General features: G+C 39.1%; 2 protein-coding genes across 5 annotated transcripts in view; one reads left to right on the forward strand and one right to left on the reverse strand.

Moving 5' to 3' along the window:
- MATCAP2 (microtubule associated tyrosine carboxypeptidase 2) overlaps positions 1 to 7,098 on the forward strand; it is a 28,368-nt gene extending 21,270 nt beyond the window's left edge. For all 4 annotated transcript variants that reach the window (XM_089532595.1, XM_089532596.1, XM_089532597.1 and 1 more), the window contains 4 exons: positions 655 to 787; positions 2,635 to 2,940; positions 3,916 to 4,013; positions 6,706 to 7,098. In XM_089532595.1, the coding sequence (XP_089388721.1) occupies positions 655 to 787; positions 2,635 to 2,940; positions 3,916 to 4,013; positions 6,706 to 6,867 (699 nt within the window). In that variant the 3' untranslated portion in view covers positions 6,868 to 7,098. The remainder of the gene's footprint in view (positions 1 to 654; positions 788 to 2,634; positions 2,941 to 3,915; positions 4,014 to 6,705) is intronic.
- Positions 7,099 to 17,019: 9,921 nt separating this feature from the next.
- Positions 17,020 to 25,734, reverse strand: part of LOC149309514 (endonuclease/exonuclease/phosphatase family domain-containing protein 1-like) — a 61,406-nt gene continuing 52,691 nt past the window's right edge. Inside the window, exons 6-8 of the mRNA XM_089532594.1 lie at positions 25,000 to 25,132; positions 18,625 to 18,819; positions 17,020 to 17,631 (exon numbers count right to left, since the gene is read on the reverse strand). Coding sequence (XP_089388720.1) covers positions 17,432 to 17,631; positions 18,625 to 18,819; positions 25,000 to 25,132 — 528 coding nt within the window. The 3' untranslated portion in view covers positions 17,020 to 17,431. The remainder of the gene's footprint in view (positions 17,632 to 18,624; positions 18,820 to 24,999; positions 25,133 to 25,734) is intronic.

Genomic DNA, 25,734 nt, shown 5'->3' on the forward strand with positions numbered 1-25,734 from the left:
TTAGAAGAAATCCCTATCGAGTATATTCATGCTGAGGCAGGACAGAAAGGGATTGGGAGAATAAATGTGGAGAGGAGTCAGAGAATATCATGCTAGCGCAGTGGTCCCCAAACCGTTCCCTTTAAGAGATTTTGGACTTCAGCTCCCAGAAACCTGTTGGCATGTTGGCCAATAGTATGGGATTCTGAGAGGTGAAGTCCAAAATCCCTTAAAGAGCACAGTTTGGGGATCACTGCGCTAGAGCATAGTTTTCCAGGATGGTGCTGGATGGATGCTGTGGCCTCAAGAAGGACATTCCAACACCAGTGTAAAGCAACTAAGTGCCCTGTGTAGCATTCCTACCAATTTGAGTTCAGAGTGCATAGCAGGGAATTTGTTTCCTGATGAGCTGAGGGAATGATACAAAGCAGTCCTTCATTCTGGCCAACTATTAAGTACAGTTTGGAAATTGTAGTGTATAGTTTGTGAAGTAGATAATTCAGAACAAATGCTTCTGTTCTATAGGAACTTAATGCAAGGAAGTTTTAGGCACTACCTACTTGGAAAATGAAATATAGGAAATAAGGTATGGGGGGAGGGAAGTAAGTGTAAAGAAGTAGGAATATGGCTAAAGCTGGAAAATCTTTAAACTCTCAAGTCTCTGTTTTTCTTCAGATTGTAGTTCACCTCTCTGAAGACTTGCTTTCTCGGGCCTCGATGACAGTGGTGAATGGCCGTCCCACTCTTACTATCAATATTTCCACTGCACGTGAGCATTGGTTGGAAGGAATGCTGAGGCATGAAATAGGTACCTAAATAATGTGATGACTTTAGTCTATATTAAGGTGTGTCCACACTTAATAATTATGAATGTTATTAACAAACATGCAGTTGGGTATTGTGTTTACTGATAGGGCTTCCTACATAATGGGATGCCGGAGTGTGATATGACAGGCTGTTGATGAGTGATGTGTCCTAAGGTTGAGACAAGAAGCTTGGGAAACATGAATGTGTGGTTGGCATTTAAGGAAGAAGCATTTTGACAGTGGGTTTAATATTTGGCTTGATGGTAGTAGAAATTTGCTGGCCATGGATTTTAAGTTAATTACAAGACCAGACTGAGAGCCCCCCTTGGGTCTGGTGGATGTTGTAATAAGTATATCAAAGCTTCTTAAGAGCTTTATGCTGATATGAGAAAGAAGCACAGGAATTATCTTGGCCATGTGGTTCCTTCATCAAGGTAGGACTAAAGTGGCAAGAGACAAGATCACAGAAAAATGGCTCCCACATCACTGCTATAATATATAAATCTTCTCATATTCTTACCCTTTTTAAAACCTGTTTTATAAGGCTAGGCTTGTGAGCAAAGCAACCAGGACAAATATTTTGTCCTTTGCCTACCAATTGTATATAGCAGATGCATCACTCCAGCCATTTTAATATCCTCTTCTGCTCCAAATGAGGACCCAAAATTTAAAATAAACTTGGAAGAGGAATGTGTTTGAGAGAAGATTTGCAGAAGGTAACCAGCAGGTGCAAGAAAATTTAAGTGTGTTAACATGTAGCACACACGCATGCACAAACTGCTTCTCTGGCTCTGCTATGGGTACAACATCACTACAAATGTGTAGTTGGAAACCTGTTTTTACCAAGGGAACAAGGGGCCCGTATAGACAGGCCAAAATAAAGCTGCTTCGGGTCACTTTGGAGGTATGCTGTTTAAATGATGTATGCGTCCTAAGAGTATGGAAGCCATGCCAAAGCCACGCTCCAGTCCTTAGGATTAGAGCATGGCTTTGGCGTGGCTTCCCGACTCTTAGGACTCGTGCATCATTTAAACAGCATACCTCCAAAGTGACCCAAAGCAGCTTTATTTTGGCCTGTCTGTACGGGGCCATAGTCCTACCCTTCTGTGCAGGGAATGGGGAAGAAGGGTAATGCTGAGCCCTTTCAGCTGCCTAGGTCCTTATCATAGTTCAGCTGGTACTGGGAGCCTGCCAGAGAGTCCTTTACTACTCCTGTCCCTGCCCTGTCTGAGGAAGGGGCAAAAGGGAAGAATGGTTGTTGGATAAGGTGTTGGGTGGAAAAGCTCCATCTTGTGCATTGGCTGCAGAACTGATGGTTTCAGTGGGCGGGAGGACACTCCTTGATGCCTTTTGGTCCACAGAAGGCAGCAGAGTGAAAATTCAGCTAGCCTTTCCCACCATGCTTGCCTATCCCTGCCTTAAATAAGAGATACACTCCACCAGTGGCACTACAACACAGTATTTTCTGAATGAAACTGGGCTTTCAGTGTCAGATGTTGACTCTCATCCCAGGAAGTCTTGGATATGATTCTGTTTGTTCTTGCCCTGGTGGCAATTTGTGTACTTATGCTTAATATTTTGAGATCAGCTAGAATGAAACAACCCCACAACAAGAAAAAATGTGGAAAAAATTTAAGGTGTTGGAAAAAAAGAGGGAGAGAGTGAGCAAATAGACACAATTTCCATTGTAGGACTTATTCAGGTGTCTGGCAGAGGTTTCCCTGTTCTGTTTTGTTTTTTAGCTAAAATGCATTGGGTCCCCCTACTGAATGTCCTTCTTGGAGTTTCTTCCCTCATTCTGCTTTCCCCAGTATTCTGATACTGCATGATTTTTTTTTTTAAATTACAGGAACTCATTATCTGAGAGGCATTAACAACAATAGCCAGCTGTGGAGCAGCTGGAATGGGCGAAGAAAGCATGGGTTAAAACCCATTAACCCCACTGAGGAAGGCCTGGCAAGCATCCACAGTGTTCTGTTTCGGAAGGATCCTTTCTTATGGAGGGCTGCCCTCCTCTATTACACAGTCTATCAAGCCAGTCAGATGTCTTTCCGAGAGCTCTTTCAGGACATTGGTAGATTTGTCACAGACCCCAATACTCGATGGGATTATTGTGTTCGAGCCAAGAGGGGCTGGACTGATACTTCCCAACCAGGTAAGGTATTTATATGAGTGTGTGTGTGTTTTCAAATCCTTTCTTTGAACATGTGGTTTAGATGAAGAGCCTAGCATGCTCAAGAAACAAAAGTTCTTGTTAGGACAGAAAACATCCTTGCAAGCCTAGAAATGGGGATTTTTTTTAAAAAGTAAACAGAAACAATGCAGAGGATTCAGAAGTAATTTCTGTGATCTCACTATGAAGAGGATTCTGTTGAGACGTTTTGATTGTTTGGCCTTTAATATTCATGATCAAATTCTTGCCTCAGATGTCACTGAGGGGGATTCCTTGCTCCCTGAGTAGCTACTCATTTATGATGCTGTCTTGGGATTTAAAAGGATTAGCATCCTAGTTGTAAAAGTCTACATAGGTGAAGGTACATAGAGTAAAAGAATATATCCCATCCCAGAACGTTTGTTTCATCGCTCCTTTTGATCCCATCTTAAATGTTGACCTGCTGGAAAGAACAAATGTTAGGAATGGAATGTTAGTCTTCCTTCAGTAAGTTTACATTGGGTTATAGACTTGACTAAATTAAGGTCTAAATCAGTCTTTTGATCCCCTAATATGCAGCCTGATCCTAAATATATTTAGTTAAAAATAAATCCCACTGAGTTCAGTGGCATTTAGTCTTGGGTAAGTATGTTTCAGCCTGCAGTCTTAAAACACAGTCCTATGCATACTTACTTGGAAGTAAATCTGTTGTCTCTAGGGACATTTTCTCCCCAATGTGCATAGGATTGAAGTATTAGTCTGTGCTTTATATATATAAAAAAGAATATGTGAGATTTGTTGATGGATTCACTTGATTTTTAATCATGTCAATTAATTATAATTTTTTTTTAAATAAACACATATATTTTAAAAATCAGCCTGGGATAATATATTATTTCTGTATGTGCATACTAGCATTAGTGAATGCTTTGCATTTTCTAAAACAGGAGGTTACAATGCTTAAGCTGTTTCTTTTAGGCTGCTTCAGTAAAGATCAGGTCTACTTGGATGGCATCCTCCAGATTCTGAGATACCGACATTCCATCAATTTTTACTTACTGACAGCTCTAGGCAAGGTGAGTGAAATTGTTGGCTAAATAAACTGACACCTATATAGAACACAAAGTATTAAAAATGTACTGCTGAAAATTTAAAATCACTGACATGGAAACAGTATGTGCTGTAGTTAGGAGATTAATGGATTTTGTTGCAAACATGAAGCTTGTTATTTTGGAGTCAGGATTTTCAGAACCCTGACATTAATTGCTCATGGCCTGTATTTAGAAGTTGTACCACCTTATTTTTTCACTTGGAAAAGACATGGCCTACTGAGTATTGCAAATAAAGATATAAAATGCTGGCCTGATCCATTCAGTGATGTCTCTCTGCATCTTCCCACTATGCTTTTATGCAGTTTTCAGTCCTTTTTGTGGGTTTTCTATAAAGAGCTTAACTTTACATTTTCTTAATTGGATTTTTGCTTTTCATAATTGTCTTTGTGGCTTACACTGAAACTTGAGAGGAGAAAGCTAAAAGCTTAGCAGTTTCTTTTATGCTCCTGAGTACATCTGTCTTGAACTGAACTCATCTGTTTAGCCCAGCCCATTCCGTCACTGCTTGAAGGGGGAAAGAGGAGAAAGAATCACTTCATTTCATATTACTGTACAATGGATTCAAATTTAGGTCCAAAACAGAGGGCCACAAAAGGATGACTTGAAGCCACCCCCTCTGAAACTGCCTCAGGACCGCAGCAACACATGGCACAGTCCCAATTTGGGCTGATGTTGGATCACCTTAGGCAACCCCAGCACAATCTCCGGGTGGCTCCAGGCACTCCAGGGGTTGTCAAAATGCCATGCCCCCAAGATACCCGGAAGCCAGCTTTTCCAGCCGGTCTGTTTCAGTCCTTAGTTCATAGTCCCAGTTGCAGAACTTTTGGCCCTCCAGGTGTTTTGAACTTCAGCCTAGGATCATAGAATCACAGAGTTGGAAGAGACCACAAGAGTCATCCAGTCCAACCCCCCTTTCATACAGGAACTCACAATCAAAGCATCCCCAAGAGATGGCCATCCGGCCTTTGCTTAAAGACCCCCAAAGAAGGGGACTCCAAGGAAGTGTGTTCCACTGTCAAACAACTCTTATATCAGGAAGTTCCTCCTAATGTTTAGTAATATCTTTTCCTGTAGCTTGCATCCATTGTCCTGTATTCTAGTCTCTGAAGCAGCAGAAAACAAGCTTGCTCCATCCTCAGTGTGACACCCCTTCAAGTACTTAAACAAGGCTATCATATCACTTCTTAACCATCTCTTTTCCGGGCTAAACATACCCACCTCTCTAAGTCTTTCCTCATAAGGCATGGTTTCCAGGCCCTTCACCATTTTGGTGGCCCTCCTTTGGATATGCTCCAGTTTCTCAATGTCCTTTTTGAATTGTGGCGCCCAGAACTGGACACAATATTCCAGGTGGGGCCTGACCAAAGCAGAATAGAGTGGCACTATTACTTCCTTTGATCTAGACACTATTTCTATTGATACAGTCTAAAATTGCATTGGCCTTTTTAGCTGCCACATCACACTGTTGACTCATATTCATCTTGTGGTCTAATTGGATTCCTAGATCCCTTTCACACGTAGTTTCATTCAGCCAGGTGTCCCTCATTCTATATCTGTGCATTTTGTTTTTCTGCCCTAAGTGCAGTACCTTACATTCTCTGTATTGAATTTCATTTTGTTAGCTTTGGCCCAGCTGTCTAGTCTATTCAGGTCATTTTGAATTTTGATCCTGTGCTCTGGAGTATTAGCTACTCCTCCTAATTTGGTGTCATCTGCAAATTTGATAAGTATGCCCCCAATTCTGTCATCCAAGTCATTGATAAAGATGTTGAATAGAACTGGGCCCAGGACAGAACCCTGTGCCCCCCTCCCACTGGTCACTTCTCAGCTTGCACAGGCCTCAGCAATAATGGCCACTAGTAAAGGATTGTGGGAGTTATAATTCAAAACATCTGGGAAGGAGGGAAGATATTGCCCAACTGCTGTAGTCTCATTCCTGTCCTAACCTTGAAAATTATTTGCTAACAATTTTTATATTTACATTAAGGGATAATTATAGCCAGGCATCATTCACTACCATTCAAAACCACAGTGCTGAAGTGAGGTGATTCTTTTCAGTAGAATAGAGTAGGCCTTATTTCCATCTTCTGATATTGCCCAAGCCAGCATTGTATGTACAACTCAAAGAAGCAGCAGGTAAATATTTCAGTCAGGCAGGCATGTAGGTGGATAGTTTCTTTCTTTTAAGGGTAGCTTGATGAGGGGAGGAGGGGTCATTTGTAGGGAGAAAAGGAAGCTCTCTTTGCAAATGTCTGCTTCCAGCCTACTGGCTCTCCTGGTTCCATAAGCAGCTGTAACAAACATGATACTGGTCCAGCCATACTTTGCTCTGTAAAGGATTGGGAAGAAGTAATTGTTTTAGGTCCACCTGAAAAGAAAAAGGGTGGTGTCCTGCTGCATCATATTCCACATCAAGCACTGTAAGTTGTTTTCTTGTGACTGCAGCATAGCTTGATGCGGGAGAGTGGGGGGGGGGGGCTGCCTGCACATATAAATTGGGGTGATGATCTGTTATATGTCTTCTGACTTTTTTTGATATCTTCCCATGTTTTTGGCTTAGTACTAAAGAGCCGAAGGGTACTTAACAGGCAGTGGTGGGCAGAACAAGTCTGAAGTGATCTCACCCTGGAATGTACCCCTTCTTCCTAATTTGTAGGTCTCTTACGAAGATGTGGATCGTCTGAAGGATTTAGGTATGACTGAAAACATGAGAGTACCACACTTTTTGCAAGACTACGGCCGGTACATGGAACATTTGGAAAAGATCATGGAAGTCAATGAATTGTCTGATACTGAGCTTCAGGCTCTTGTACCTTAAGCCAGCCACTCTTTTATTCATCTGCTCTGTGCACTAATTTATTTTTGATGCCTTGCAAAATCTATATTCTTTCGATCTGCTTCTTTTATTTTGCTTTTAAGAAAGGAAGAAACACACTTGTAGGTTCGGAAGTTGCTTACTTTCAGGTTTTTTACAATGTCCACCCTTCTCTCAAGGTATATGAAAGATGTTGTAAATTTACAAGCTTAAATTATAGCTGCAACACAGTCATATGTTGTAAGAATTATTTTGTGTTAATTCTTCCATATTATCCTTTACAGAATTGTTTTTGAATTGGTTCATTTAAGGCATGTAGCTACGTTCATTTTAATATTTACCGCAGATGTTCTCATTTGTAAACCACATTGACTTATATGTTGGATGTGGTACTCAGCAATATTTCAACACAGTTTTCAAAAAGTCTATATATTTGCTCTGCCTGCCATCCTTAATGCTAGGTTTATGCCCTACATCCTTCCATACGAGTAATGTATTTTTTACTCATATAACCATGTTAATATCTTTCACTGCTACACTATCTTAATATGTTAATATGTTGGCTTAGGTTTTTCATGTGAGAGATGATATATGTCCCACATAAGGCTGTAATCTTAACAGTGACAAAGCTGTTGATCTCAGTGGGATCCCTTTTCCCATCTGTATTTCAATTGGGGGGTGGCGGCGGCATGTGAAACAGTAGTCAGTGAAAAATGCTTTCTGCCAGTGTTCATGATACTCCATAAGATAGTGTCGTAAAAGCCTTTCTCTGACTTGCAAAATAATTTTAGGAAGTTTAATTCCAGGATTTTCTTTTCTGCTTTTATTATTGAGTGTATGTAACAGGGTTGCAAGAGAAAACAGAGGATGATGTTTATAATCAAGTTTCCTGACTTGAGTAAGTTATAGAGATCTCAGGTTATTATAATTCTGTGGTACACAAGCCCCACTTTGAATGTGAATTCTTTATTAACTGATGTAAGCTATGTATAGTGGCCATGAAATTAATGTACGTCTGCCTTTCTCAGTACAGATGTGCCTTTCTTAGTAGTGGCCCAAACTTAGTTTTCCATCTGGATGCAGCTGACTCTGGTTTCATTGCTGCTGGATGTTCCTTATCGAACCAGTATTTCACCAGCCTAGGATACCCCTCTCAGAGATGTTCCTGAGCCACTCCATGTATTCTTCATTTTGTTAATATATCATCACTCACTTTTTTGAATGGGCCCTCCACTGTGTCTTGCCCATGGGGTTGTTCTGCGAAACTCATTGCAGAACTGATGACATTAGGAAAACCAGACCCAGGCCACTCCAGAACAAGAGGGCCAACAGGTGTAAACAACTCCCTATAGCTACTATTAAGATAGATGTTCATTTCATTGCGTTGCTGTATTCATCAGAGCTCTGTTGTACTCACTGGATGGATATTTAATGCAAATGGGACTGCATCTCTGAGCATAGTGAGAACAGTTGTTTGCACATGACCACCACTCAGGTAGGACGCACAGCAACCGAAGACTCATGCCTTTTAAGAAACATGTTTTATTTTCTTTTAGGATTTTGGTGCTATATAATCACCACGAAGACATTTTTGTGATTCCTCAAAGAGCACAATGATACAGAATTAGTTGTATTGTGAGTTTTGGTTATTTTTTTATCTGCAGCTTTAATCATGTACAGATCACCGTATGAGTTCTAGGCTGGAATCTGTGACACCGTCCCTCCTTGTGTTTATCTAGTCTGAAAGAATCCTGTGTTCATTTATCCAGTCATACTACAACAAAGTAGTATCTACAGCATACCCATCAAAAGTATTTAGGCATAACGAAGACCATTCCAGTTTGAACATTAAAAGTAAACACAGATTTGTGATGTCTAGAGGCATGTAATAAAAAATTCATTTACCTAGGATCGTGAAAATGTTGGAGAACCCATAAAACCAAATGCCTGAAAATGGCATTGTTTAAATGGAGTGATTTCAACCAGAATACTTTACAAAATAAGGACCAATACAGTAGCCTTAATTTTTTATTATTATTAATACTATTTATAGCTTGGAATTATGGGATGCACTCCTGAAATCACTGAATTGAACTGGGAGACTTTTTAAAATCTTAGTACATCAGAATGAAGTGCTGAATGCTCTGTTTTGAACAGACAAAAGTTTCTTACATTTATCACCTCTGATTTTGCATGTTTAGATCCAGTTCCATTAATTTGCATGAACACTCCATCACTGTATTGTAGATAAAGCACACCAGTAGCCTAAGCCATACACCAGTCGTAAAAATAAATCCTCAAGCAACATTATATAAGTTCCTTGTTGAGTGTATAATGGTATTTAGTAAACAGTAGGTTGCAGGTTGTTGATTGATACATTACTACAGAGCTGACATAATTCCATTTTATCAGGAAAAAATTATCTCAGGTCTCAGTGTAGCACAAATTTATGCTTTGTTCCTCCTTCTCCTCTGTATTTTCTCTCTTCCCTTCTCCAGTCTGCTGTCTCAGTTCTTTGAGATTGCACTGCCAAAAATTGACAGGAATTGGCAAAGGTCATAGTTAGGAAAATAGTAGCATATTGATACATACAGTGATGACTGAGCTCATGGGGATGGGACAGGGATTTTTTTTAAGGCATTGCATCACCAGTGCATCTTATGAAATGAACAAAGAGCTAACCTTGCCTGCCTAGAGCACTGTAGTGCATGAACAACACCTTTCACATCCCTCAAGTTAAATGGCCATTCATCGTTCAAATACTACCATTGAAAACAATTAAGGGAACATTAAGCCCAGGGATGGGAATCACACAGCCTTCCAAAATGTTTTTGAACTGTAGCTCTCAGCATTCCTCAGCATTGGCTGTGTAGGCTAGGGCTGCTGGGAGTTGCATTCAAACCAAAGATGGGTGGCCACATGATTACCAACGCTGATTAAGGGAAAAGTGCAGAAGTGTGTACACTTTTTTTCAAAGGTCCCACTTCTTTAAAATAATTTGCCTTTAATAAATATCTTTGGGCCCAAACAGACTGGCCAAAATAAAGCTGCTTTGGATCATTTTGCAGGTATGCTGTTTAAACACACACATTGTAAGAGGCCAGAAGTTGCGCCAATGCCACACTCCAGTCATTAGGACCGGAGCATGGCTTTGGCACAGTTTCCAGTCTCTTAAGATGTGTGTGCCATTTAAAGAGCATACCTCCAAAGTGGCCCAAAGCAGCTTTATTTTGGCCCGTCTGTCCAGGCCCTTTGTTACCTTTTTCTTCTCACGGCATCTTAATTTTACTTAATAATTTGTCTTGACCCAATTATTCAACTCTGTAAATACCATCAGCCATAATTATGTGTAGTCTAGTCAGAAAAATGATTCCTTCATATTATTTTGTATGTATTGAAATCTTAGTTACACAAAGCTATAGATTTGTACATTAATGTGCTACACCTCATTCACAGCCTACTTTTTCATAGTATGATTCTGAAGTCTTATTAATATTAGTGACATCTGTGGTCATGTGCTGCTGTTTGTAACATGGCCAGAAGTTGCATGTAGCTATGCATATTGTAGATACATAGAATAATTGTGGTACATCAGTATGCAAATTCAACTCTAGTTGCTTTACTCAGTTGTTGTCAACCCAATAGTTGTCTTGATTTCTATTAAGGGTGGGCCTTCAAATTTAAACTGGGCACTATTTAAATATGTATTATTCACATCACATTATTCTGGCACATAAATATAGTTCAGTAGAAGTCAAGATTCTGGTAGTCAATGTAGTATATGTCATTTATCCAGAGAAATGTATCATGCTATTTGTTGGAACCAGCTTTGTTCTTTCTTTACATTAATGTTGTAGATCGGTAACTGCTTTTGTAAACTGTTTGAAGATACACACATGTGCATGTGCACTTGCATGTACACACCTACACATACTAAGGTGACAAGCACGTTGTACAGTTATAGTGACTGTGTTCTGAAGTAAAGGTAGTACTGCATACATATGGGTCTGCCCAGAAAGTCTTATGATGGTTATGTATGGATGATAAGACATCTTTAGTGTTTAACAGAGCTCTTGTCATTTTTCAGTGAAAGAGCAGTTATAGTTTAAGGAGTAACATGATACTGCCAGCTTGAAGACCACTTGGCCCAAAGCTCTGTCCTGTATTAGAGCTTTTTATACTAGAAGTCCCAGAATTCTGCCCCCCGTCCCAAAAAACCATATGGTGTGGTAATTTTTCCAAGCATTGCTCTTAAAAGAAACTTTCTAAGATGCCATCCCCTGATGATTCAGACATGTAAATATCTCAGGAGCAAGTGTACCTCTGGGCATTTCACCATTTCTGTCCATTGAATGGCAATTATAATAAACACCTCCATGGATGCTAGTTGTTGTCCTATTCTGTATGAGCCCTGAGCTCACAGCATGGTACACCAGACTTGATAAATTCCACCTCAACATTAGGAAGAACTTCCTGAGAGTAAGAGCTGTTCGACAGTGGAACAGACTCCCTCAAAGTGTGATAGTCTCTTTTGGAAATCTTTAAATGGAGGCTGGATGGCCATCTCTTGGGGTACTTTGATTGTGTATTCCTGCATGGCAGGGGGTTGGACTGGATGGCCCTTGGGTCCCTTCCAGTTCTATGATTTTATACAATAACCTTTGTTCCAGGTAAATAAATATATGCCAAGCCTGAGATCTCATATCCCCCACCAGGGCCTGACAAAGTCCTGTCTATAGTGGAACTACATGATACTTACAAGTATGGAATGGCTTCAAATTGCACCTTCACAGTTGAGGAACCTCCTGAACAGGAAACATTTGGATAAGGCAGTGGCCTGATTCAGATTCCAAAGGGACTGAGGTGTCACTCCTTGTTTCATGACTAGTTCTGCTTTTTGGAAGGATTCTTGGGAAATTCCACTCCGAATCTAGTCCTAGCAGATTCAAGGCTGTAAAACCATTTTGGCAGATGGACCTGGCTGCCACTGGCTTGTGTAAAAAAGCACAAATCCTCTTTGCAAAAGGGTACCTATCTGTCCTGTGCTTCTAATAGTACTAAAGATGTTGTGGAACATTTAAAAAACAAAACAATGATTTTTATAATGGCCTAAGCCATCTTTATTATTACTCAATTCAGCCCTGATATTTACTTGTAAGATATCAAGTGACATCTGTGTCGACTATCTACCCCTTTTTGCTTGCTGCCATCTCACATTGTTTCACTCCCATCTTCAAAAACATGTACTTTTTTTAAACTGTGTTTTATGATTGCAGAAGGTAGTTATACTTTTTTCATATTCTGATGTGAATAGTAACAGCACGTCTCAAAAATGTGATACAATTCACTAGAAATAATCAGGAATACAAATGAAATAAAATAGGTGGTCAGAGTAAGTATCCACAGTACTCTTCTCTACATGTCTCTGCACCAGCTTGTTTCATTCTTTAATCCAGAGATTTAACCCAACTACAACAAAGGCAATATACATTTTGTCCAAATATATATCTCCCCTTCAATTTTGGAAGGTGGACTTGTTTACAGATTGTATGTGTTTGCTACAAGACAGATTTTACTGCCAAAGTGAGCAGCCATGATACTACTGCTAAATACTGAGTGGGGGGACATTTTTAAAAATCCTACCTCCCTGTCATGCCTATTGGAAAAATATGAAACACTGAAAACACTGTATTAGAATGAAATATCAGAGCAAGTGTGGCATAGTGGTTTGAGTGTTAGACTATGACTCCCGAGACCAGGGTTCGATTCCCAGCTTGACCATGAAACCCACTGGGTGACCTTGGGCAAATCACACTGTCTCAGATTCAAGAAGGCAATGGCAAACTCTTCTGCACCAATTTTGCCAAGAAAACTCCATGATAGGTTCACCTTACGGTTGCCATCAGTGGGAAATGACGTTGAAGGCACACAACACCAAAACAACCATCTCAGACATGTTATTATATTGCTAGCTGGCCTTTCCTGCCCCAAATGATTTCTCAGCATGTTTTAAGTATTGGTATTAGAAATGTCAGATCTTGTAGAATATTGAAGGCCCTCAAGTATTTGGTGAAGAAATGCAATCCTTGACCAAACCCTGCCAAGCATGCTTTGTCCTACAAAATAGTTACAAGAATTTCACATACAGATCCTTTGCCTGATTTCACATTCTTTCATCAGCATTCATATATCGAAGTGCAATTTTTTTTTTTTTGGGGGGGGGAGAATAAGAAATACATTTTGAAGAGTTCAAACAGCTTCTACTTCCTATTCGTAACAATTTTAAAACATAGGCAGGACTCCTGTATCACCTGGTGTCACACACCCATGACTGTTACATCCACATCCTTAGTTTAGGGATGACACAGGGACCATGGAAATCCATCTCCACTTACCGCTGTTATCGTTGGAGGTCTTCCTAACCACCTGCTCACACGAGTGATCTTCAAAATGGGGAACTGTGACAGGGACCCTGTTTTGCCTTTCATAATGTGGATTCCTCATAGGATGTGATGGAAATGGCAGACAACAGCTTCTCTAGCAACAGGGAGACAGACCCATGTTGTTCACACCAACTGCTGCCTGGTAAGTGCAGGAGGGGAAGGGTTGTGCTGGAATTTATATATTTACACATATATAAAGACTACAGGATTCCAACTAGAATTAGAGTATTTTTAATTGTCTGGAAAAACTATGCTTTTAAGTGCAATATATCCTAACATGGACATAATAGCTAAGATCCTGTGTTGAGGCACAGTTCATATAGCTACAATGCGCCATTCCCCTTCTTGGCCATGTGAGGATGAGGGACAAAAGGCAGGAAAAGACAGGCAATGCAATTTCAAATCGTTTAGCAGCAGCAAAGTAACTTCTTTTGAGCTCCAGGTAAACCGTCGGGTGCAATGCTTGCTGCCCTTCCATAGGCACAGGACATTGAATTTCTCAAGAAGACTCTGTACTGTTACAACTGGGAAAGCGTTCAGGTGCTGTATAGGTAAACCTGTCAACTGCAGTCCATATGTTGGAGGTAGACACTTCAAAGGCAACATCTGCACTTCAGAAATAATCCAGTTTGAGACTGCTTTAACTGCCCTGGCTTAGGGCTAGGGAATTCTGGGTACTGTACTTTCACGAGACATTTAGCCTTCTCTGTCAGAGAGCTCTGGTGCCACAACAAACTACAGTTCCCAGAATTTCATAGCATAGTGCTATGGAAGTTGAAGTGGTGTCAAACTGGATTATTTCTGCAGTGTGGATGCAGCCCAATACGTCCCAGTTGATTAGCTGCTTCTTGTTAAAGGTACCACTATAGCCAAAATCACCTTGCAAACAGTACATTAATCTCCAGTCAATGCTTTCTGCTTAATTAGGGCTCTGCCACATTATACTGTTACAGTGCTACATTCTGCTTTAACTGCCATGGCAATATCCTATGGAATCCTGGGATCTGCAGTTTAGGGACGGGCATTTAGACTTCTCAGCCACAAAGCTCTTGACCTCACTGAATTACAAATCCCAACATTTCACAGAACGTTGCCACGGCAGTTAGAATGAAATATAGCATCGTAACAGTGTAGTTATGTGCCCCTATATAACATTTAGCGTATAAGAAGAAGAAGAAGAACAACAACAACAAATTGTGACAGAATCTTACTTACCTAAAGCACTGTGAGGGTGAGTACATTACTTGAACTGATAAACACACCAGGGACAAAAATGAAAGACTAGTATGTGAAGTCGAAGGCTTTCACAGTCGGCATCTATAGTTGTTTGTGGGTTTTTCGGGCTATGTGGCCATGTTCTAGAAAAGTTTATTCCTGACGTTTCACCAGCATCTGTGGCTGGCATCTTTCTCTGAAGATGCCAGCCACAGATACTGGTGAAACGTCAGGAATAAGCTCTTCTAGAACATGGCCACATAGCCCGAAAAACCACAAAAAACGAGACTAGTCGTTTAATATTGAAAGACACTTTCAGCCAGTTTTGTTCTAAAAGTGACTCTACCTTTGACCCCAGCTCCTTAAGGCAAAGAATAAGGACTCTCCTTTTCTGATACTGTCCTTTGGAGGTCTGCCGGTTGAGCCAAGGTATAATCAACATGTTTTGTAGCTGTATCTACTAGATAACATACTTCCTGACACACAAAGAACAAACATGAAAGGCAAACTTAAATACTACTTTAAGACATTGTTTACAACCCCTGACAACTGATAAGACATAGAAACTTCACCTGCCAGGCTAGGAGTTCATAACCTTTGTCCTAGAAACAAAAGTATTCTTTTGTTATGAAAAAGAGAATTCTTTGAAAAACAGAAAATGAATAGTGAGGTGCCTTAAATGTCAAATTAAGATGCATCTGTACTTTTATGGATTGTTCTTTTAATATTGTGAGCTGCTCTGGGTCACGGTTTTAGGAAAAGAGTGGGATACAAATCATCATCATCATCATCATAACAACTGCAGAAAAAATGCAGTTTGACATGCAATGGGGTTCTGGGATTTGTAGTTTTGTGAGATAGTTAAGTTTCTCTGTCAGGGACCTCTGGTGCCCAGAAAACTACAAATCCCATGATTCCACAGCATTCAGCTATGGCAGTTCAAGCAGTGTCAAACTGCATTATTTCTACAGATGCAGTCTTAGACGCTTAATGAGAGGCTTGTTCAGCCTATATGTGTACTGTGTACGAATAAATTTATGCTTTGGTTTTTAAGCACCGTATGTCACTGAATAGGCAAGCAGATGGATATTATGATCGGAATTTGTAATAGGTATTTAAACAGGAAAGTTTCTTCTTTACTTATTTCCAAGTTGCTTTGCCAGAAATACTGCTATTCTGCAAAAATGAGAAATCGTATCATCTCAGCAAGTGAGTTTGAAAATTATAGTTATAGTTCTGAACAGAATACTGTATCTATGATTCACCTTCACATGGAACAGTTTTAAGATCTACAATACCTACGTTACATACCCGCTAAAGGTTTGCATCTGCAGTATATTCATCACCAACTTCGCATGTACAGAGATCTCTCTGCATACTGATTCTACAGACTAACACGGCTATATCTTTGAATTCTACCACCTGTTCCATAGTTTTGGGAAAAACCTGCCTGAAATAATATTCAATTAAAGCAGACCAATTAAAATTAAATAACAAAATCATAGCCCAGATACAAGTGGATCTCATCAAGGAAGGGATTTCAGAGGGTTCGGATCTTGTCAGTGTCCACAAACATTCCTAGAGAAAGAATAAACCTCCAGAACCTCCTGTGCAGAAGGTAGGAAATTGTGAAGTTCAGATGGGTGATGGACCTCTTGAAGATAAACCGAGACCTGTCTATTGAAGTGACAATAGCCTATATGCACTATAAAAACAACTGAGCACCACTTACCTGTGTATCTCTGTAGTGAACATAATCTTTTTAAAAACATCTTCAAATGTTAAGAGTTTTATCAATACACAGTACAAATTTCCAAAGGAAAATAATGAAAACTGGAATCTATTAAGCAGCCCTCATTAAAGTAAAATACATAAATATATAAATACAAAATGAATAAATACCAGTCTTTGTCCTATTTTGAGCAGATCCACAGAAATTAATGGCACTTTACCCTGTCACATCGATTTCAATAGGTCTGCTGTAAATATGACTAAAGCTGGATCCATCCCACTGATTCATGGGTGAAAGGCCTCCCATATCCTTACAATGCAAGGCTGCATCTACACTGCAAAAACAATGCAGGTTGACAGGACTTCAACGGCCATGGCTCAATGCTATGGAATTCTGGGAATTATAGTTTGTAGTAGCTCCAGAGCTATCTGACAGAGAAGTATAAATGTCTCACAGAGCTAGAATTCCCAATATTCAATAGCATTGAGCCTTGGCAATTAAAGAGGTGTCAACCTGGATTATTTCTGTAGTGTGGATGCAGCTGGCGAGGCAGTACTGTATGTATCACACACAGCCTGGAGAGTTTGATGGCATGAAGATGGTTGTTCAGATTTCAGTTTCATGAGACAATGGGACAAATTTTAAAGGCTGTTGTTCAAATCAAGCTGTATGGTGATTAGTGTTTTCAAACATTCCTTTAGATCTGCAGGTCCAAATTTCAAGGGACTAAAGAAGTGATAAAATGAGATTATATTATATTGCAAGATTCATTAGCCATGTTTTCTAATATAGCATATCACAGAATACATTAAAAATTATGTGTGCAAATCTGCCCTTTTGAGGGCCACATCTATTATTATGACATTTGAAAATCACAAAGCATATACATATAGTATTAAAAAGTGCATTTTATTTGAAGTTATCCAGGTATCCAAGCATAGAAGTTCTGACTGTGTCTCCACAAAAAAGTCACAAATCACTCCATGGCAAGAGGATACCCTAAAACATCCATTAAGGGGCACAGAGGTAGGCTAGGAAGGGGAAATGTTAAAAGCAGAAGCTGATTCTTTTTAAATGAGAAAAAAGGCAGTTCTGGTTCATCATTAGGCCTTGAGCAAAGCAATCTTCTGACTATCCCTTCTCAGAAAGGGAACTGAAGTTTGCATTTTTTTTCTTATCATCGTTCATGTTTAATGTTCAAATCACTGTTTTCCACTATCACTCCATTTCCATTTCGAGTCACATCTTTCCTATTGCAGTCCTTATCTGTATAAAATTCAGCTAACACTGGGCAGTGGCTTGATGCTACTCCACCCCAGGACCAGTTATCAGGGATCCAGGGGTTTGTAAGGCCTTCTCTCACAACTGCCCAGTGACCTGTGGAAACAGAAATTTGCAAAGCATGAATGTTTGGGAGAGGAGGAGGAATCAGCAATGGCAAAAAAGAAAGCATTTGGCTTTTACAGTGTAACATCCTGAGTAGTTTGTCTCTTGGTGGATCCGATGCAGAGCCTGAAAATAATCTGTTAAATGTGAACTTCTTACCCCTGATTTCTTTTAAAACATTTAAGAAATTAAAATGTGCAATTTTCATTGTTAACAACAAACACATTTTAGAGTAGCACTGAACATTTCCCCTTATTTTAACATGTTATTTAGAGGTGATAAATTGCACACAGAAGGGAAGGATTTGTCATTATTAGTAATGTTACATTTTTATTTGATTTAACAGATAGCAATTTGTTTTGCTGTGGAAATTATATGTATGAGGACCTAATCAGCATCAAGGAACACCACTTGAAGATCCATAAAAACACAAGTTTCTGAAAACAGAGTATAATGTAAATAATAAAAACAGAACTAAAGAAACATACATGTGAGTGCATCAGCACCGATCACCCTGGACTCCTGAAACTTCTTCCTGAGCCACAAATAAATTTCTAAGCTCTGTTAAAACTAAGCTTCTTGATCTAATGAAAGTGAAGATGGTCTTGTGAAAAGAAACATACAAAGTGGGAAGGGAAGATGTGCAGTTCAAAACACTCAAGGGTATTTATTTGTGAGACATGCACTGAGAAGCTGTAAGGGGCTGCAGACCTCCTCTGCTTGTCCAATGTCTTCAGGTATTTACTACAGCATACTACACAGATCAATTCCCAGTAAATGAACATACCCACAGTAAACGTAACTGATCTGTGCTAGACTAGGAGAAATTTAACATGAAATTTGCAAGCCTGCTGTAATTCAGGTTAACAGGCAACAGACTTACCACAAGAGGACGCCTATTCTTGTTGCTTCTGAACAGTCATAACAGATTGTACATAATAATCGAAGCTTGATGTTCTGAATTTTCCAGAAATAAAAACTTACCAGTGAAAACCTTTTTTAAGCTACGACTGATCCAGATGTTGTCCAGGGACTTAGAACCCTGAGGGTTCTTTGTGCTGATGTCTGTGAATGTACTAGCAGGAACCAGATGATGAAATTTTTCCTTCCTCAACACATCATGGTCACTACTGTCTGATGCTTGACCAAAGTCTCCTAAGATGATCAGATCTTTTTCTCCTAAGATTGGGAATAATTAAAAAATAAGGGAGGTGTTAAGTTATGTTTTGCTACTGGTGTTGGACACAGGAGGGTGAAATCACAAGCAATAAATACTATCAAGAAGTGTGAAAGTGCTAATTATTAAGCAATATCTTAATATCATTGGACAGACAGGATGGTGGTCATACATATATAAAACACCTGCTCCAATACCTTGTCAAAAACCAGTTTGCATGTAGAGCACACAGCTTTAGATTAACTTTTTCTTTTATAATCACACATTAATGGTTATTGAATTTATTTTTCAAACTGCAAAGAGGTAATTTGATTGAGCCTGCACTGGGAAACTGCAGAATTTCTATTGTTTTAGTGTGATACATATTTTGCCGAATCTCTGCATCCAAATGGCTCTTGATGAAGATTTGCTGAAACAACAACTCAAGTTGATTATCTACCGAACAAACATCTGTATTTTTCATCATTATATATTGAAAGTTTGTAGGTTAGCTTTTATCAGTATGTGGATTTTGAGCTCTCACTTACATAGTTTAGAGTGCATTTCATCAATTATCATCCTGTCACTATGCACATCATATTCTGATATGATTCAAAATATTAGTCTCATATTTAGCCCCAGACTAAAGCAACTTTCTAACACATTGTGATTGTCCCCAAACTAAGAAACTTGTTTTGTGATAAACCAGAAGGAATGCATCGCTGCACATTTAAAAATTATATATTCTTGTTAAACTAACAGTACTGTGATTCTATATGCCTCTCTACAAAAGCAAAGCCCATTGGCATCAGGGGGACTGACTCCTAAGAACCTACTAAGGCTTGCATTCTTAGGGCTAATTCCAATTGTCAGCCCCAATCAGCTGCAATTAAAGCAGACCCACTGAATCAGTGAAATTTGCCTAACTACTGACTTGCCAAGTTCCCACTGATTCAATAGACTACGCTAGTTGGGACTAACAATTAAACTTAGGATACTGTGGTTTAGTTTCCCACTTGGTTTTAAGGGATCCTGTAATTCTTCATAAAAATATTATTTGCACATTGTTTATTTAATTTATTTAATTGGTATCTCATCTTTCTCTCAAACTGAGATGCAATAAAAAATGCAGCTAAATCGTAATAGTACAAAAAAAACCCAAGAAAGTGTAAAAACAAATAAACAAACTATCTTAGTAAAGGCAAGAGTAATTCCTGTACACAGCTCTCTTCTTCCAGTTGTGAACTAATATTTCACCAACATGTTAACTGTGCATGTATTTTTAAATTCAACTTTTCTTCATAAACAGTTGTCATTCCCTTTGGTCTGAAAGAGATGACCATCTGTTTGAGAAGGAGGCTTGTTATGCTCTGAGAAAAGATGTACTGCTACAACATTTTGTTTTGAAAGGTTGGGAATGTATTTCCACAGTGAAAATGCTAACCCCCTAGAAATAAGATCACAATATTCTATAAACGATTAATGAACTGTTTTAGTGGGTATTTATTACTTGTTGAGCAGGAAGTATTTTCAGAACATTTCTTGCGGACTCAGATTTTAAGACTAGAATTCTGTTTCTGCTGCTATGCAGACAAACAGGCAGCAGAGGGAGCAAACATCCAGAAAAAAGCCTTTTGTTTTTCAATTTAATAGCACTGCATTAAGTGAGGTTGTAAAAAACAACAACCTTGTACCCACCAAATCTACTGTTTCAGACATTACACACTTTCTACACTGAATGGTAATACTTCTGTGCAGAGGAAAAAATGTGCAAACCTTATTAAGATTTCCACAGTAAAACAAACATGAATGATCATATGGCTTAAGTTTTCCCAGATGCACATTCCTTTTTGAAACGAACATTCCTTTTGAATCAGCACCAAACATTTTCCCATACCTTTTCAAAGTCAACCCCTACAGTCCATGTGCCCTCATCATTTCATGCCCCTAACTTTAACCATGCACTTCAATGGCAATTGTATGACTGCAGGGCATGTAGTATGTGCCAAAATAACTATGCAATACAATGGATTTCCGCGCTTGACCTCAAGATCATCCTTGGTTCCATTTCTCACCAAGGATGCATCCATCTCTCAGGACTGTTACACCTCTGGAAAACTGGACCCTCAAAGTTCTTGGCAGGCTTCTATTAGGTTCCAAGGGCCCTTTCACCCTGCACAGTTATAGTGATATGATTCCATTTTAACTCTCATGATTTCATCCTATGGTATTCTGGGCTATGCAGTTTAGGGAGGAGACTGTAGAATTCTCAGCCAGAAAGCTCTCATGCCTCACTAGATTACATTCATTCATTCATTCATTCATTCATTTATTTGTAGATTTACAAATTCCAGGATTCCGGTAGTTAAACTGGAAGCATAGTGCTGTAATCCCATAATATAATCCCCATAGTGCTTGCCTGCATGGGGTTTGGTGCTTAGTTATGAGATGAACACAGAGTGGGTCAGCCAATGTCATCAACTGATGTAGAACTTTATCACATAAGAACTGTTCTCACTGCAATCGTGCAAATGCATTAAAATGCAAACATAATGTTTTGTGAGCAGCCATTATCACACATCTTCGCAATTGTGTGACTGGGGCTGTCGCTGCCATTAAATTCTCTTCTTGACTCCCCCTTAACCCTTCCTTCCTGCCCTGTGCCCAAGCCAACACGCCTTCAGTTTAATTTAATTTTTTTTTTTACTTTTAAAAAATGTAATTCTGCAGTTCTAGTAATGCAATTTAAGTTTTTAAAAAGGAAAATATATTTTTTAAAATAAAATTTAAAATCTATCTGTATTGCATCTTGTAGAAGTTTTCTTTCAAATCATAATTCAAGGTGTACTTGATTTTTTGGACCACGTTTTTCCCCACTGTTCTAGCTGAATGTTTTGCTCTAAGTCTTGGGCCCACTTCACCCTCCATTCTTTTAGTGTTTCGTCTTCCATTTTCAAATTTTGACAATGGTTTCTAAAATTTGGAAATCTGGTGATTACTTTTCGATTTTATTGTTTTATTGTTTTTTCAAATTCTAGTTCTGCGTCTCCAATCCCAAATGTTTCATATTGATCATAAACCTGTTTTCTGAACTAACGGTAAAGAAACCAATTGCAACTGTATCCTTCTAATATTTTTATTAACTCTTCTGATTTTATTTTTAATTGATGTTGTTCTATTTTTTTGCCCATCTTCCACTCAACATCTCTTTTTGGAAAAGCCTCATTAATTGAGATCCACTTTTGTATACACTTATACAATGTTGCTTTCACTTTTTATTGATATTTTCATAGGAAAATGCAACCCCCACCTGATTCATTTTCCATACTTAGTAGAAGTTAATCGATGTCAACCAGAACAGTGTGGGGACCACAATGACAAAGGTAAAGTGTGGGATGGTGGTATGCAAAGAGGTGAGAAACCTTGATACTGCTGATCAACAGAGAATAAAAGGGACTGAAGGAGACCAGGTAAGATTGTAAGGAAGCTACATAGGAAGCTAAGGTCTACTTTTAGACTTACTACATATACTTACTAAAGAGCAATTTGCTGAATTCAATGGGATTTCGTTTTGAGTAAATATCCTTTGGATGACATTGGAAATATCTCTGAATGTTGCTGAGAGTGGTTCCATTTAGCAAAGACAGCAATACTGTTTTCAGTTTGCTCTGAACCAGGGCAGGGAGGATCAATACTTGCCTAATGGAGAAGAGAATCACCCTGGAAGCTGTTTTCTAACTTTAAAATACATGTGTTGTAAAAAGCTGGGGGGAGTTCAAAATATAGTTGAACACAACATATTCAGCTTTAGTTCTGCTCTTTCAAAGTAGTTTTCAGTCCAAACTAGGTTTGTAAAGCTCCCTACACTAAATGTAGGTTAATTAAAGTCTGGAAAATATAAATGATGCCTCACAGTTGAAACAGTATGTCCACTGTATTCTTCATACATCTCTTCTGAAACTGGAGATGGGTGTTGATTCAGAACATTTTAAGCTGCTGACCTTGAAAAAGTGTCTAAGTCATCCAAAATATTTCCCACAACTGAAGACCAGTAACTATATATTCAACTATAAGTCAACCTCATGTATAAGTCAAGGGCAGATTTGGGGGCCACAATTATGGATTTTGATATGATCCGTGGATAAGTCCAGGGTAAAATTTAGGGGCATGTAACAAAGGATGTAAAGGATGATGCAAACGAAAATGATGCCAAGAACTTAGAAAATTCTGGCAAGCATAACTGTTTGTGCTCATCCTAAAGGCTGGATGGATGAAAGAATAGAGGCGATCCATGCTTCTTTTTGGTGCTCGCACAATGGACTAAGCTCTCATCTCTTACCACTCTATTCAAAGAAAGGGGACGGCACCGTGTGTGTGTGTGTGCACGTTAGTTAAAGTACAGTAGTTACATTGACCCATGGATAAGTCAACCCAGGTTTTTTTGGGTCAATTTTTTGACGAAAATTTCTAGACTTATACATGAGTATATACAGTATATTAACATGGTGAAAGCACAATGGCTTCAAAAGAATCTATTTGAAACCCCAAAAGGCCAGAGATTATAGATCGAAGAAACAGACTCAGCTCATTACATGCAATATGGGCAGACTTATAATTCTAGGCATTACATCACATCTAAAATCAGATCTATTCCTGCAGCACTTCAAGAGCTCTAATAAATATCAGTGTGGTGCACAGAACTCTTGTTTTAAAATTATGCAGAAGAATATCTGACAATGCTCTTCTTCTTCAGATACCCCAGTCTCATCATGTTAGGTATCACGCCACAAGATTTGCTGTCTTTTGTGCTGATTGCAATCACCTGAGGTTACACTGCACCATTACAGCTATATGATTCCACTTGAATTGCAACAACCCTTGGAATCCTGAGATTTTCATTTAGGGATCGGTATTTGAAATTCTCAGGCTGAGAATCTTAGTGCCTCACTCTACTACAAACCCCAGGATTCCACGGGATGTTGCCATGGCAGTTAAAGTGCAATCATAATGCTATATTTGTACAGTGTGAAAAGGCCATGGTGGAATACTGTGCCAACACAAATTTGATAGACCTCAGCACATGGGTAAGATATTAAAAAATTGGCTTTTTCAGAAGTTTCACCATTTTAACCAGCTATGACTGGGGTTGTTTGGTTGGAATTGCTGTTTATTTATGTTTTAAAGAGTGTTTTTAGATAGTGGTTAATTGCCTGTTGCTCTGAATTTCTTTTCAGGTGAGTACGTGGATATATACTTCTTAAAACAAAACAAAACCTCAGGTTTAGGATAGTGCCAGATATAAATACAGTCAGCCCTCCTCATAGGCGGGCTTGCCTTCTGCGGCTTTGAGTTACGCGGAAGGCAAGCCCCATTAAAAATAATGAGGTGAGTACCTGCGCCGTGCGCCCCATGCATCCCCGCATGCACTTGCCTAATTATTTCCTATTCTCATGCGAATAGGGAGAGCAGACTGTATATTATAGCAAAATTCATTATCTCATGTACAGTTTCATTGTAAGCAAGCAACAATATAACAGAAATTTTGTTTCCAAAAATGTCTAATAGCACATTTAGGGATAATGGGCCATTAAAAATAAGTACCATCATATGGTACCTTTCAACCTGTTACTGAAAACACACACTCCAGCATGCATGCTGTTGTGTGCCTTCAAGTCGTTTCTGACTTATGGAGAACCTAAGGCAAGGTTTTCTTGGTAAGTTTCTTCAGAGGGAGGCTTGCCATTACCATCCTCTCAGGCTGAGAGATTGTGACTTGCCAAAGGTTACCCAACAGTTTTGCATGGCTGAGCGGGGATTTGAACCATGGTCTCCAGAGTCATACTCCAATGCTCACGGCACTACGCCAAGCTAGTTTAACAGCATGCATAGCAGAACTGTAATGGGGGTCTTGTATGATAGTAAGGTTGTGAGTTCATTACCAGCCAGGGGCTCAGAGTTGGCTCAGGGTCAACTCAGCCTGACATCCTTCCAAGGTTGCTAAAATGAGTATCCAGCTTGTTGGGGGCAATTAGCTTACACATTGTAAACCACTTAGGGAGTGCTTAAGTGCGCTGATAAGTGGTAAAGAAATGTGCTTGCTATTGCTATGTAAGTTGTAAAAATTCAAATGAATTCAAAGTCCCACTGAGTATTTTTCATTATTTTTAACATAGTTGGTGACATTGGGAGGAAAATGGTCTTACCTTTTAGTGTTTCCTGCAGAGTCTGTGCAAAAGCTGCTGATCTGTGGCTGTTATGGTTTTTCACAGCATTTTCTCCTACTGCGGGCAATGGGGCCAGATGAAGATTAACTAGGGTCAAGTCATTCACTCCAACCTATACAAGGTACAAACAGCGATTACAAAGAAAGGTTGAAGAGCTGCTAGGAGTACAAGGTTTTCATGAGACTGTTCAAAAAATATTTCTCACAAACACCTTTAACCTACCCACCATAATATAATACTAGAATTTCCTCTGTAGCCCTTGCAAATATGTCAGGACAATCCCAGCATACTTTTAAATGCTGTATTTTTAAATGTATTTTTAATAGACACAGAACATGTTCATTGAAAATGAACTACCATTAAAAATGTTAAATTTGGAGATCAAAATTTAGATTTCAAGGCTGTAATCATATACCCATTTATCTAAGGGTAAAACATGTTGATAATCTCTGTGAAGATTATTTATGAGTAGAGAATTATATGGCTGTGCTGTAAATTGAAAATCCAGAAGAGCAAATTTGGAATCAACATACAGCCTTTCCTGACTGGGTATGTGCAAACAGTTGCAAGTAAAATCATGACCTTATTATATATATATATGGGAAATATATTACTATTTAATCTTAAGAGGTTGTTTCTGATACAAGACCTTATTTGTATGCAGCCCACTGTAAGAGACAGTGTGGTGCAGTGGTTTGAGTGATGGACTTGGAC

This window comes from Sceloporus occidentalis, unplaced genomic scaffold (assembly GCF_023333645.1).
Source record: "Sceloporus occidentalis isolate IW3139 unplaced genomic scaffold, rSceOcc1.0.p SCAF_7, whole genome shotgun sequence".
Classification (NCBI taxonomy): Eukaryota; Metazoa; Chordata; class Lepidosauria; order Squamata; family Phrynosomatidae; genus Sceloporus; species Sceloporus occidentalis.